The 14,943-nt window shown below is 39.4% G+C and overlaps 1 protein-coding gene across 1 annotated transcript; it reads left to right on the top strand.

Moving 5' to 3' along the window:
• The first annotated feature begins 1,454 nt into the window (after positions 1-1,454).
• On the top strand, positions 1,455-14,363 carry cenpi (centromere protein I). Its single transcript, XM_054597661.1, has 20 exons — positions 1,455-1,791; positions 2,986-3,123; positions 3,680-3,798; positions 4,164-4,271; positions 4,685-4,733; positions 4,857-4,903; positions 5,163-5,252; positions 5,357-5,482; positions 5,781-5,924; positions 7,123-7,243; positions 7,508-7,602; positions 7,760-7,877; positions 8,090-8,154; positions 9,006-9,115; positions 10,067-10,202; positions 11,203-11,327; positions 11,780-11,828; positions 12,357-12,575; positions 13,427-13,468; positions 13,628-14,363. The coding sequence occupies exons 1-20, from the start codon at positions 1,620-1,622 to the stop codon at positions 13,760-13,762; spliced, it is 2,208 nt and encodes a 735-aa protein (XP_054453636.1). The 5' UTR covers positions 1,455-1,619; the 3' UTR covers positions 13,763-14,363.
• Positions 14,364-14,943: the final 580 nt, after the last annotated feature.

The following is a 14,943-nucleotide window of genomic DNA, read 5'->3' as shown; positions in this document are numbered from 1 at the left end:
TACCTTTTGTAATTCACAGTTAGTCTTTAACGTATTCACTGTCTCTTAAAGATTCTGCCGATCAGTTTGGTTTTACTAAAGTATTCATATTACAGTTCTGCTTAGAGGATTATATCTCAATTAAAAATCCTGTCAGTTAGTTTTAAGATTCACAATATTTCTGTAAACGATATACTTAAAATAAAGAATTGGAGGTAAAACGGACTTAAGTTTGTTTCATTATCTCTCTTGCATGTCTTTTGGTCAAAACTATTACATTTGCAACAATGGTTGCTGTTGTGGAATTTCTGTGTTTTAATCTTATAATTTGCTGACAAGTAAAATAAATCACATTTTAATTCAATGTGAGATTAATGTAGCTCTGAGGAAAAGGAATCATTTTTATTTTGTGAATATACCTTTTGATGATTTCTGACTGCAGAATTTGAATGAAATTTTTAGGGAACGGGCTGAAAATGTGCTTGGTTTAGTGCCATTTCAACAAAGGAAAACCCCAAAATGCATCACAAAGTCTCACCCTACATGGGCAGAAAAAGCCCAGGCACATGGTAGACCTTAAACTGGGGATGAGGGGACAGACATCATAACTTAGACACTAGGGACTTTCTGTTCTGTCTCTTCCCATTAATAAAAAATAAAAAAAAAAAAAAAATAGTGATTTTTTTCCCCCTTCGCCTCCCCTTAAGCATGACAACTGGACTAGGGGTCAGTTACAGTTTACAGCGTACAGTTTGGGGCAAAGTCACTGGTGTTTGCAGAACAGCTTGAACAACATTAAAACATAAAATAAATACAGCAACGAGTACATTTTTACAGAGACTGCACATGCTCCAGTTTCTCATATCTGTCATTTTCTGACCATTTGGTTTTGAAGTGTTTATAGTTTATGTAGTTTTGGTTTTATTTGGCCTGATTTGTAGAAATCCATTGGTCTATTAATCAATCAACAAATCAGTCAGTCAATTGTTAATGCCCTCTTTAAAAGGTTAAGGTTCTCAAATGGTAATTGGTGTCTTATATGTTATTAAAATGATTTTGGGGGGTTTTGGACTGTTGGTCGGACAGTTTAATAGGTAACATAGGCTACTTGAGACGGACTATATTTTCTGACATTTATTTTCTGACAATTATTATATAGAAAATAAAAAGACGACTTATCTAAAATAGAAATACTCATTATTGGCAGCCTTACAATAAAATTTAGGTGACATGAATTTAATTTGCGATGTTCACAGCATAGAAAAATTACATTACAAATTCTGAACCAAATAATTCTCAGTGACCCTGTTATTTAAAAAAAAAAAAAAAATAAATGTATTTATTATTTATTGTCTGAAATACTGAACAGTTTTCGACGTTATTCGACGAAGTCTTCTCTGCTTGATGTACTCAGATGAGATCATGGATGTTTAAAAAGAGAGAGGACCAGCTACATGACTGTTGTAGTCCTTCTCCTTGGCGCTTTGACGCATACGGACTACAACTCCCGAGAAGCAACCCAGCGGAAGGACCATACTGCGCAAGCGCAGACCAAACGGTCGCGCGGAGGATTTGAGTTTTGTTTGAATGGCTGAAGACAGAGTGGAGCACAATATTTACACGTTTTTAGCAATGTAGAAATGGCAGCAAAGCTAAGCCTGTCGGGGCCGCAGAGTTTAGACCAGTCGTCTCTAAGCGACCAGTCCGTGTCCAGCAGGAGTAACAACAGGAGTCTGAGAGTCGCAGAGAAGGAGAGGAAGAAGAGCGAGGCGGAGGACCCGTTTGTTCTGGCCCTCAAGTACTTCTCTGACGGTAACGCTGAAACGTTCGATAGCAGATGGTTGCGTAGCTACCAACGGTCACTTTACTAACGGTAGCTGTTCATAGTTGCCGCAAAGTCAAATAGAATGCCGAAAAACAGACACGGCCAAAACGACGTTAACATAAGTTTACGTTACTTTCTTATTGCATTGTGGGTGTACCGTAGCCTTCGTCACAGCTAATGTGGCTAACTTAGCCTTACTAACTTATTAGCTCTCCACTATAAGACGATCCTAAACAGAGCTAGCCTCAGCGTTAAGTCTGTAACGTAAATTGAGTTAAAACAAAGACAATTAAACTATTTATAAAAGATGAATATCGGAGGAGCAGCCCCTGTGACGTCATGTGTTGCCACTGCAGATCTGATATGTTGTATTACCAGACACCAGTGCTCATAGTGTGGACATGTGTCTGTACATCTCTAACCACATCACCTGAATTCATTTGGTCAACCCAGCAGTGTTCTTTGACTGAGTTGACACTCTAGGGTCACACAATTTGGAGGAACAAATCCTACATTTGGTGGATATTTCCCCCCCACATCAGTATGTAGCCAGGTTGCATATGATTATTGTTTCAGCAGCATTTAAATGACTATGTTTCAATAAGTTATGGTGATTATACCGACTTTGTTAAATCCACATCACAAAGTATGTTTAAATATTGTTGCTCGTACCCAGGAAAGATGTGTTAAAAATATGTTAACCCAATCCGCTACAGCTTTATCCATACACTTATAAATCCCCCCAAAACGCTTAATTTCTCCCCCCTCTAAATAACTTAATCACATTTCTTGTCCTGTCATCAAAAAAGACTTCTCTGGGATTATTTACTGTATACTGAGCAGGTCCAGGGTTTGTCTCTAGATGACGTCAACACTGCAGTGTGTTTAAATGATACTCAAGGAGGAGCCACAAAATTCCTGAATATTTTATGTTGGATTTTACACTCAGCTACTGTAAAAGTGTTCCCTGTGCTAGCGAGTAACGATGTGAAATAAACAGGTTTCCTGGGGGAAATATTGGAGTTTGTTCTTACAAATGGTTTGTACAGTAACAACTCATCAGCTGTCATTTCACCCAACATTAACATTTGCAGAAAAAAACATCTGAACTTGTTGACAGTACCTCTTGTTTGTGTCAAACTATGTGAGTATTTTAACCTTTTAAACCTTTTATCCTTTAGTTGAAGCAGGTACTCCAGTGTATGGGAATGATGAGGTTGAGAGGAACCTGGTGCTGGTGGAGAAGGTGGCCTACAGTAGAGGACTTTCCCCGGAGGCCATCTCTATTATGCTCGAGTTTGCCATGAGCCTCCGTATGGGTAAGACAGCCACCTAGCAGCAACGGTGAACAGATTATAATACCATTGAATCTCTTTGGCGTTTAACCTGTAGAGGGTTATAGAGGGCTGGAGCCTTTCCCATCACACAACAAGCAAGTGTAAACCTTGGACCAAGTCCGTCACCCTCTTAGTGACAATCAATTCAAAGCCAAACATTCTGCCTTCCTGACTTTTGTTTTGACTGTGGGTTGAACCCAAGAAACCTAAAGGATCACATGCAGACATGGAATAAACTCCACACAGAGGTGGCAGTGTTGACTACTGAGCCACTGTGATGTTCAAAATGTAATGTGTTTGGTGCAGTTTAATTGACAAGAATGCTAGAGCCAAACATTGCTTATGTAGTAGATATGGTGTCCTGTGAGCACGTATTTTCCCCACAATTGTCTTTCATTCTTCCCAAAAGTTTAGGAACAACCATGCAAAGTAGAAACTGTTGATGAATGACTTCGAGAGCTGGCATTTTTTCTTTTACACTCAATCTTAATATTTGCTTCTCCTAATTGATTTTGTTTCTGTGAATTTCTATGTGTAGGGACGACTCTATGTGCCCGGGTGCTGAAGTGTCTTATTCCTGCCTCGGTGGTGCCACAGGAGGCTGTTGTTCGAGCGGTGGTTTGGCTGGGGGTTGGAAAAATACCCCTCAGCACACAAGTAAGTGCAAATTTGATTCGTCCAAATTCTTCAAAAGTATGTTGGAATAGTGGAAATATCACCCTCAAAGAATAATTGTATTATTGGAATTTCTATGTTTGCATTATTACCATTTTTAACAAAAATAGATGATTTGAATCTCTTGCTATCCATGCTTTTCTCAATATTTTAATAATTCAGTCAAAAACACTTTTTATTAAGTGAGTGCTGCTCAGGTTTTGAAAATATAGTTTGAATTTAACAATATCTGAGATGGGTGAGTGTTGATTCACCTGCTTTGATTCGGTATGTGTCATCTTTAAGATTGCACGATAGTTAATCCATCTGGGTGTTTCTTTTTTTGTTTTTGCATAAACAATTTTCAGATTCTTTTCATAAAGTGGGTGTTGACCGTGTTTGACATGATTGATGCAAAGGACCAACTTCGGGCTGTCTATGGCTTCATCTTCAGCTTCGTCACAGAGGAAAATCTGGTATGTGTGCTGATGATCTTTGCATTGTTGTTGTATCAAATCAAATTTGTGTACTATTCATTTACACCTCTTTGAGCCACAAAATTAAGGTTTTACAGCGCTAATTTATCCTTTATTTGGCATGCATTTATTGTTTGCCAGAGCTATTTTTAAAACAGATTTGAAATGACAAATGCCTCACTGTTTATGGATGCCGTTCCTCATTCGAGGCACAGACTTGGTGTGATAAATAAAGGTTATTTTCTGCCTGACTGGACAGGATAATATGCATATCTCGTTTAGGCATATAATACATTCATTATAAAAGAGAATAGCGCTCTCCTATAATGAAAAGACTGCAGCAATGATATTTGATATGGATCCACTGAAGAACTGCTGGGATGTAAAGATATATCTTTTTCACATTATTTCAGTGTCCTTTTGTCTGCCATCTGCTGTACCTTTTGACCAGAAAGGAAAGTGGTGAGTCAAACAATTTGATTTGTAATGCTATTTGTTTTATTTTACTCCATTAATTCTTCTTTTCAGTATTCATATCACTTCTGTAAGCATTCTTAACTGCTTAATTTTTTTTTCTTGTTGTAGTGCGGGTCTTCAGAGTCAGGAAGCTACTGGAGCTACAGTCTCGACTGGTAAATCTCCTGCTGATCCAACACCCTCTAGAGCCATTTATCAAAGCTACTACATTATTGCCTTATTCAGTAGGAACATCTATTCAATTAGAAATCACAAGATGGGTTTATTCTACATTCTGTGCATTGTTCCCATAAACAGCTACCCTTTCATATTATTGGTTAATGTATTATCCTGGATTATTAGGAAACATAAATCACAAATGGAGATTCTTAGTACAAAGCTCTCATATTGAGTATATTAATATTGTTTCCTCAGGGGAGGCAGCCGTTCCTCTTGAGCCTGCTGTCACTTTACAAAGTGTTTTGTCCTGAACTGGTGATGCTCTCCATCCCATCACGAATTAAGGTTTGTACATGGACTGTGCAGTTGATGCTCATTCTGCTGTTATAATCAATGACCATCACCTCTAACGCACCAGCGGGATTGTTTATTTTTTTGTTTCCTTACAGAGTGGGTTTAGAAACCACAACATGCCCTGGAAATCAGCGCTGATTGCTGTCCAGAGGAGGGACGGTGCCCAGGTTGCCTCCAGCATCAGTCTGGCCTCCACAATTAAGACCAACCCCAGGAAAAGGGTATGGAAGTGTATTTAAGTTATCAGACACACTGCTTACAGAGTCTGCATAACTCCTGGTACACTAGAGTTACTGCTGCTGCTTGCCATTCCAGCATTTCAGCAGCCCCAATCTGCAAAATGTATAAGTCTGATTGCAGGCAATGACATGGTCTATAAAGTCTATGAAGTATATTTCTTCTAACTAAGGTGTTTATCCTGATATAAGTCTTTTATTAATTTCAGGAAATTAAAACAATATAAGCCAGCCCAGGCTTTCCTTTATTCATGTTCTTGTTTTAATGTGCTTTCTCTCTCAGAAACACTGCCACCTGGAATTGCCGGTGTTGACTTCTGTAGTCAGTAAAGAGGCTCAGACTGAGCCGTCCTCCAGCAGAAAGGTGGTCCCTCTGGTGCAGGTCCACTCCTTTGCTCAGCTCCTGGAAAATATGCAACGGATAGAGGTAATTTCTGCTGGGAAAGTTCTGTTCCTGCAGGGTGCTGCCTCTGCCCCTTTACTTTATTGCTTCTTCTTAGTCTTTCACACCATCTGCTCCCATCTACCACAGCTTCCACAGTTTACCTGTTAGTCCCAGCACATCTGGACCTCAAGCCATAACCCTGTAGCTCATTAACTATTTAAGCAGCAGAGTAAAATGTATGCCAGTTCTCAATGCCATTAGGATTTGTAACCACAGTCAATCTTCATTGTGATGCATCCTCACATCCACATGGTGGTGCTGTGTCATTGTTATCATTTAGTTTGTACATTATAGTAGTATATCTACCTTTTTACAGATATGGTGGTTTATTCTGTCCTATATGAGTAATTAAAGCAATAAGCCTGAGATAACATAAATCTGAGCACAATGTATTGAACAAAGTTTTATAGCCAATGGTCATTTAGAGATGCCTCTCCACAAGTATCTATTTGCCCTGCAGATTCAGTGACCTGATAAACTAATACAAGTCATCCTTAATGGCTCACAGACCGTAATGTGTCATGCTACATCAATTCTCCACCTGCAAAGCCAATGCAAGGCTTTACATCAGCGATAGCATCAACTGTGTTTATTGCCAAGAAAGCTTTACCTTTTCAGTAGCAAGACAGATGATTACAGTCCATCTCACTCATAAAACGATTAAGCAAAGGCATTGACAAAGGCTCATTTATTATTTCCCTCAGTTCCTGCACTCCTGTTATCAAAAGCAGAATGGTGCTTTCACAGTTTAATGATACAGTTGCTACATAATTATTGGAGGGCTTATCTGTCCATTCACAGTTTGTCTTCTCCTCATTCTAATTTATTTATGATATTGATAAAGTCCCCATATTGGGAGGAAGCTGTTAATTCACATGCGGGACTGTAACAACTATCCAGTGTGATGACAGAAATTTCCCTTTGCTGTTATTATGGGGATTACTGGATACTGAAGAATTAGCTCAGCAATGGACTGGTGGCTCACTGAATGAACGCAAAGACATGAGCATCAGTTTATTCTTATTCTGTAGCAGGTAAACTGATCAATTTGAAATTGATTTGAGGGTTGAAAACATGATTTCTCCGTACTTCTTTGGATTCATGGTCGTTTGATTATTTTAAGCCTCTCAATCATACTTCACTGCATGTGTGTCCTATTTCTTAATTTTACCTCCACCAGCTGCCTGCTCAGATGGGCTCACTGCTGGGCTCCAGTCTGGCACTGCAGTACCTGGACTGTGTACAGGATGAGTCTGCCCTCCTACGCCTCAACTTCTGGCTAGGCTACGCGCTCCACGAAGGTAAGGTGGGGGTGGGGCACTAACAAACTGTTGTGACATCTTCTGTCAGGAAGATTCATTAAAAGTAAAGCCAACCTCAAGTTGAACCCAAACACATAAGCTAGTTGGCATATCAAAAGGATTCTTTCAGAGAGGGGTTTAAAAGAGACTGTAAAGGAAGTCACTGTGTGAAGATGCTTCAAATCTGGATTCCTCTGCTGTTTTCTTTTTATTCCCTTGACTTTATCACTCACAAAATACCCCCTTTTTTTTGCTATTTTTAAGAATTCTTGTTCTGTGGCGATGGAGGAGCCTCCCAGAATTCAGAAGAAGCTCTGCAGTTTTTGAACAAGTTGCTGTCCACACAGCACTTTCTCCAGGTGAGCCTCCCATTTCAGGCCCTGATAGCTACTGCTGCACCTCACACCTGTCACTCACTATCCCCCTGTATCCATTAACCTGCCCCCACATGCCTAGCTGACACTGCACTGTAAAACCACAGTCAATGTTTTTTAATTCGTCCCTTTTCTCCACCAGGAGGGCTTTTCCTGTTCAGAGGCGTTTCTCTACAAATTTCTCAATGTTTGGGACGGTTCCCTCCTCCGCCCGCAGATCCTTGGCCTGCTGAGCAACATCCCTGTTGTCCCCAGTTCCCGTAAGTTTTCCCATTGGGTTGTGTCTGTCACCACGTTTAGTGATCTGTCTTCATTTCTATCTCTGTCAAACATACAGACACAACATAGCCTTGCTCTCCACTTGAATAAAAGTTTCAATGTTAGCAAAGCCTGCTTTATTTTGTCACATCCTTGGAATTGAATAGAACTATATAGCTGGTAAAACTGTAACCGTCTGTCTCCCCCTCTTCAGAAATCAGACGGCTTCTGTTTGAGCCCCTCATGCAGCTCTTCTTCACATCCTCACTGTTCTTCAAGGTGAGTTTGAGTAAAATGATCTCCTGCTACGGTACTTGAATAACAAAACCTTCTTAAACCGCCATAAGTTGATAGAAAAGATGAAATGGTGTCTATGTAATTAAGCATTATTGGCCATGTATTCCTTAAGTGGTTAAACTACTATGCTCAGTAGAGATGGGTAATAAGATTTTAACTGTACTACTACTCTTACAGATACTGCTTATCAATCTGGCACTTTATCGATATGCTGATCTTTTCTTTTGTTGTTGTTTTACGAGAAAAAAACCAAAAGAATTAGGAAAATAACAAAAAACATTGATTAATTTTATCATATGTACTGTTTAATAATTAACCTTCTTAAGTAGCGGATGCTACAGCATTGTTTTAAATAAATCACTATGATACACTATAATGTTGAGATGGTGTAAAAGCACTTGTGGCAACGAGCAATGTCAGCATGAACTCTTTAAACAGACGGTCCAGTGTCTGTTATGTCGTTCATTGTCACAGGGTATCTGTGTGTGCGTGATAGAGAGTTGGCCCCGCCCCTCGCACATACCCAAGGCTCCATTTGAGACGTCTCTCTTTTGGATTGTGAAGAGCAAAAATTCATCACAGACGAATGTCTTAGTCTTAGTGCAACTTAGAAACAGAGTTGGTTGGCAAGAAAACCTTTTATGTAGCCTAAATAATAGGAAATCTATGTTTATGATTTCTCCAATACCAAGAGCAGAACAAGTAACATCTAAGCTTATCAATACCAGGGTCTTTAATAATTTAGTGCTGGCGCCCAATGCCCATTTTTAATACCATGTTTCAGTACGCATCCCTAATGCTTGGTGCTTTTCCTCTTTATCATGTGTCTGCAGTGCGGACTGATGGAGTGTCTAAACAATATGCTACTGAAGTGGCTGACCTGGCACTCGGTGTATGCCCTGGAGGACGACTTGGACATCAGCCTCAACAGCCACACCTCCATGTGAGTCTCTCATCTACTTCCTGCTACTTGTTTATGCTCTGAGCGTAAAACCTGAATCACTTCATTTGAATTTACTTGAGAGCATAAAGGTTATAGCTTGTAGAGCTTTTGCTTTCAAGCCACGAACTCGCACCTAATCAGTTCTCAAAGATGTAATAAAAGTTATCAGGTGTTGCCTCATTTATTTACTGTGAGTTGCACTCCTTGTTGTAGGCGTCCCAGTTGAATTACCCATTTTTGTTTTAAATGTCATGCAATTCATTTGAGTAATCTAATTTTGACATTTGTGAAATGTTTTACTCAAATTAAATCACAACCAAATACATATACTGGTCTATACAGTAATGCTTTAGCTTGAATTCAAGCCATATATCATCCACTAACCCAAGAAACATAGGCAGACATGTGTATTGATATGTTTTCCCATTTAGTTTTAAGCCCATTTAGCTATCAAATCATTTAATTGAAAATAGTTTGTGGACAAAAACAGCCCTAATCTCCAGTTAAATGATTTTCCAGCTTTCAAATGAAAGGGGTGGAGTCAGTGTCAGTTATGTTTAAATACCTGGGCTTCATCAATATTGATTCCTCAAATGTTTAATCCCACAACAAATTATCCAATAAGAGTAGGGATCCATTTTTTAATTCACTGCCATTTTCAAACTCACCTCTGGTATTAAACCAGAGTACGACTCAGAGATTACATTTAGGAATCATTGATTGCGTATTTGAGGACACTTTCTAATCATCACTCTTGATTCAGTTTGTCCTTTGTATTGTTATGAATTGTCATGTGGCTGATTTGGGAGCTCTCTTGTGTGCTATCAGAGACCTGAGTCACAGCTGGAGTAATGCTCCAGGGGCAAATAGGCTGCTTGGTGTTACAACTTTCACTCCACATCATTCTGGTTAAAGTGTCTGTCTGACCCTCTGCTCTGCCCTCTGTCCTAGAAACATGACTCTGTCAGGGTTCAAGGATTCGGTGATGGAACTGGTTGACTTTGTGGGTCGGCTGGCCTCTCTGGGCCTTCAGCTGGAAGGCTGCCACTCTCTCCTCCTCAGCTTCATCCTGGACTTCTATGAGACGGTAAATGAGCTGATACTAATGATTGAATCTACTTTTGTGGCTTGTTTAAGTCATGATGCAACCTGAGCCTGGGCTGTACTGGTGCTATTTATCCTCTCCACTTAAGAAATGGTTTTGACTATCGTTACTTCACTTGGATGTTTGAGCTTCGCTGTGCAGAATAATGTATGAGCAGAGTTTGAGACTTGATGCCTGTTTCCACATTCGTCTGTTCAAGGGGGGGGTGCTGAGTTTAATATGTGAACATGATAGCATTTGGTAAATTGCTACTAGTTTGGAAGCCATTTATGGTCCACAATGTAAGTGTGATGAGGAAAACTTGAATCTTCTAGTGCACACACACTAAGAATGAACTTCACAGTGAAGTATGAGACATCATGCGCTCATCAGTTAAAAGTTTTAAAATGAAAAAGATTCATAGATTCTGGATTTTTCAATGAGGGGGAACAGCATATGTTGAAAAAAAATAATCTAAATATTATTCAGAGTAGAGTGTTTTTATTTCTATAAACTTCTCTGGATTGGACTTTTAACCAAGACTCTCCTGGTCAACACAGCAGCACATAGAACATAATAAATTAATGTTACAAAACATACAAGAGAGAGTTGAAAAAAAGATTGATAAAATATGGAAAGAACGGCCATAAATATGACATGGAATAAAGAGGTAGATTAGACATTCTTGAGAATGAATCCATTCAGGAAGATATTAAATATCCTTATATGCCAACCAAATACACATGTCAGAAACCCTGAAAGGAGGTTTGGCCTGTTTTCAATTCAGAGAGCGTGTTTTTAAAAGCGTGCACTGAGATGAATTGATTGATACGTGTTACAATAAATACAAAGATAGGATGCCAAGAACAGCTTCATCGATCAGCTTCTAAAAAAGCAGAGTCATGATATAAGCTTCAGCAGTGAGATGTACTGTATGTTATATTATCTACTATTCATTCTTAACTATCTGTCGGTGTTCATTCATATTTTGCTCCTCCCCCAGGTGTGTGACACGTTTCTGAAGTACGGGCTCCCCCTCGTGGTGATGCCTCCACCTGGAGTGTTTTACCCAGCCCTGTTTGCCACTGACCCTGTTAGCGTTGACAGGCTGGCCTACATCATGTACAGGTGGGGACTCTTCACCTCATGCTTCAACCCGCCACCACGCGTACAGTAGCACCCTTAATGTAGCATGTCATATGCCAATGCATATTTGATGACGGAACAGAACATGAATTAAAATGGCTAAATTGTACATATGTGTTAATGCATGATTTATGATAATGTGAGTCTAAGAGGCGATGCACTTAGGCTCTCTTCTCCTTTTTATCTAGAATTCAAGCATCATTTGTAACTCTAGGGCAAGCTTTAATAACACAAATCCTTACAGTGTCGGCTAATTGACTACTCCCCAGGGCTCTGAAGTCATTCTGCCAAAGCTGAGCGTAAAAATGTCATGGTGAAAGAAAATTGGAATGTAATTGCATTATATATTTTTGAGAGGCCATTGAAAACAAGCCGTTTTGCAGTAATTTGTGAGCACAGGGGTCACAGTCTTTCTCGTTTCTTTCTTTGTTCAGGTACAAGGTGAACTTGACATCAGCCAAGAGTCAAGAAAAACTCACAGAGGTAAAAAAAAAAATTTACTTGACATACAATGTGAAGCAAATGATTTTCTGTGAGCAGTGACTTGACTAGAAGAGCTAATTAACCTTTTTTCTCAACCCATGGATTTTGAATGCATTTCTTGTGATTGCATTTACATTTTAAGATATTTAGCTGGTGCTCACTTCCGAAGTGACTTGTTTTGATTCGCTGTGGTTGCTTTTATAGATATTCCATCTCTTGGAATTCACATGCATCTATCTTCAACAGCTAACCTTTAATACCTTCTCAGATGAGGACTTAATAAGTAGTTGATTTTAATATATCTGTCACTGCGAGCTGTGAATTTACAAGTACATATCAGGAGGACAGCGTGCTCCCCTGGAAATGTCAGAGGCACTTTTTATTAAGAAAATGGACTTGGTAAATGGCACGCAAGTTAATCCGCACAACGGACATCAGATGTGAAACTTTTCAGATATGAAGAGTGCTTTTTTTCTTCTCCTCCTCTTTCATCTCATTCTGTGGCTCCCTTTTGATCCTGTTTTTCAGCAGGCCTTTCACATCAGCCGTCAGACCTTCCGTGAGTTCAACCATTATGCGGTCGTCATGGTCAACTGCCTCTGGAACTCCAAAATGTTTCAACCGGACACGGGTATACAGCTGGGAGAGGAGCTGCTGCTCAAGAGCAACGTGCCACAATACTGGACGAGCTTCGACCTCATCCACCACCCTGCCTTCATGAGCTACGCTGTCGACTTTCACCAGAGGGTGAGTGTGGAGCGTTTTGGGATATTTTGTGTTTTTACAAGAAATCTGAGTTGAATCCTACCTGCTGCACACCACAAAATACTGTCTACCAGGCAGTTACTTCTGGGTCTGAAATGTGAAACTAATGTGGGAGTGCCTTAAACTAACATTCTTTCTATTACACGTCAGGGGGCTACTCGTCTGGTTGCATAAATAATCTGATTGAATAGAAGTCTATGAGAAAATGAGCCTACTTCTCACTTGGTTTATTACCTCAGTCAACATTGTAAACATGAGTTGATGATCTCAAACCCTTGTTTCAAGTATTCTTCAATACAGCGTGATGTTCATTTAGTAAATGATGGTCCCATTTAGTGTGAAATACATAATAAAGCAGGGGATGCTTTAGGGCGTGGCTACTTTGTGATTGACAAAAAAAGAAAATGTTGAACGCCGAAATGCCGAACTCGGGGCTTCCAAACAAGATTCAATAAACCAATGGGTGACATCATCACGACTTTGTCCACTCTTATAAACAGCCGTCGCTACACTGTATTACTGTGTAGCTCTTGCTTATTTTCAACCCATAAGAGGAGCTTGATGGATCAGTGTGCAGACAGTCTGTACAGTTTGGTTAATGAACTTACATGCAAGACAAGGAGACAAATGTGGTATTAATGCATCTTTCATGGAAGATACATTAATACAGAAGGACATTTTATTATTAATGGGTGCAGCAGGAGACGTGGTTTTCATCATGTTTAATAATACACGTCTTTTTTTGGTTCGGTCAAGCTGCAACATCCAGCAGTAATCTTGTGCGATTTAGCAGGTTGGACTGACAATGAATATTAATGTTCTTTCTTTATCAGTGTTGGCCGGGGAGAAAGGACATGGACCTCAATTCCATAAAGGTATGCGGACTGTCCTTTTTTACGCAGTTATTAAAAGACTTCAAATGCAGTTTGATGTGCGTCAGTCATATTTCAGAGATTACGAGCGATTGCTTTGATCATAGAAACCTTTTGATGTCTTAATGTGATTGGTGGTGTTTCTGTCTTTGTGTGTTTCAGCACGCCAAGCCGTGGAGCTGGTACCTGGAGTATTTGTTCAGTCAGGGTTATGACGGCCTTAAACAGTTTGTTCAGAGCAACATCAGCCGGCAACTGACAGCCGGCGACGGGCAGGGCGACAGCCAGTCAACATAGCAGAGGTAGACACTCAACTCAGTGGAGAGGAAAACAAACACTTGTATCTCACCCTTTTTTTTAATAGACTTGTACATACTTCATCACCTCCAAGAGAGCAAGCGATCCGAGTATCTTTTTATGTACATAGATGTATCTGTGTTTATTATGTATTTTTACTTATATTACTCTTCGTTTAAGGATAATACACCATAACACCCTGGTGGCCATTTGCCAGAAGCGTTGTCAGTAGTGTGTTTAAGTTAGCGGATCATCGGTAACGCGCATACATCGGTCAAGTCGGTGAGAAATATCCACAAAATCTTTTTACAGCACAGAAATAATTTCTGATCCATATATAAGTTGACAAGATATTTAAAAAATAGTAAGAGTAAGAAAATTTCAAATGATTCCTTTTCAATATTTTTTATTTTCTTTGCAATAAAATCATTCACTTTGTTTAGCGTCGACACACCGACCTTGAAAACTGCTTCTACATTGTAACATTTCATTTTTTGTGTTGTATTCTTGTACAGCTTGCCATTTGAAAAACCTGACTCTTGCACCTTGTTGAAAATAAATAAGTGTAAGACTTTTACTTTAGAAGCAAATAAAAATCAATCTGTTGTGTCTTAATAACATCATACTGCAGTATGTCACAGTTTGCAACTGTCTTGTTCTGGTGCCCTCATGGAAATCTGCCTCTTTCGAATGGCATCAGTAATTTGAGAATCTGCTACATGGATGAGTATCCTTGTGTATTCTTCAGTCAGTCGCTCTGCCATCTGGAACACAGCATTTTGTTTAAACGCAGGGACCCATCTGGATGGTTTAAAAGCCTCTGGCTCATCGTCGTCTTCTCAAAACGCTGGATGAAGTCATTGCACGCCAGGTACAAACCGTGATCAGCTGTCTGTGGAAAAACATATAGACCCAGAACATATCGAGTACTTTGTTGTGCGTCAATATTAAACCTGCTTTCTATAGTTGTAATTTGGAAGCAACACAAAAGGATCAATAACCTCTGCACGTACCCAAAAAATAAATAATGCAACGTCACCATTTTATGGCTACAACTCACTATTATTCTAACTAAAAAAACAGGGCCCATCATCTTTAAATGTTTTTTTTTTTTTTTTTTTTTTTTTTGTCATGCAACTGCCCCCGAACCCAAAGATATTACAAATTAAATTATATGGAGG

The sequence above is a fragment of the Anoplopoma fimbria genome, chromosome 4 (genome assembly GCF_027596085.1).
Source record: "Anoplopoma fimbria isolate UVic2021 breed Golden Eagle Sablefish chromosome 4, Afim_UVic_2022, whole genome shotgun sequence".
Classification (NCBI taxonomy): domain Eukaryota; kingdom Metazoa; phylum Chordata; class Actinopteri; order Perciformes; family Anoplopomatidae; genus Anoplopoma; species Anoplopoma fimbria.
The sequence above is the reverse complement of the archived record's forward strand: the minus strand, read 5'-3'. Positions and strand labels throughout refer to the sequence as shown.

Coding starts and splice junctions, on each gene's coding strand:
- cenpi (XM_054597661.1), top strand. CDS start 1,620: ATGGCAGCAAAGCTAAGCCTGTCGGGGCCGCAGAGTTTAGACCAGTCG. Junction 5,253..5,356: donor CCATCCCATCACGAATTAAG/GTTTGTACATGG, acceptor GTTTCCTTACAG/AGTGGGTTTAGAAACCACAA. Junction 8,155..9,005: donor CATCCTCACTGTTCTTCAAG/GTGAGTTTGAGT, acceptor ATGTGTCTGCAG/TGCGGACTGATGGAGTGTCT.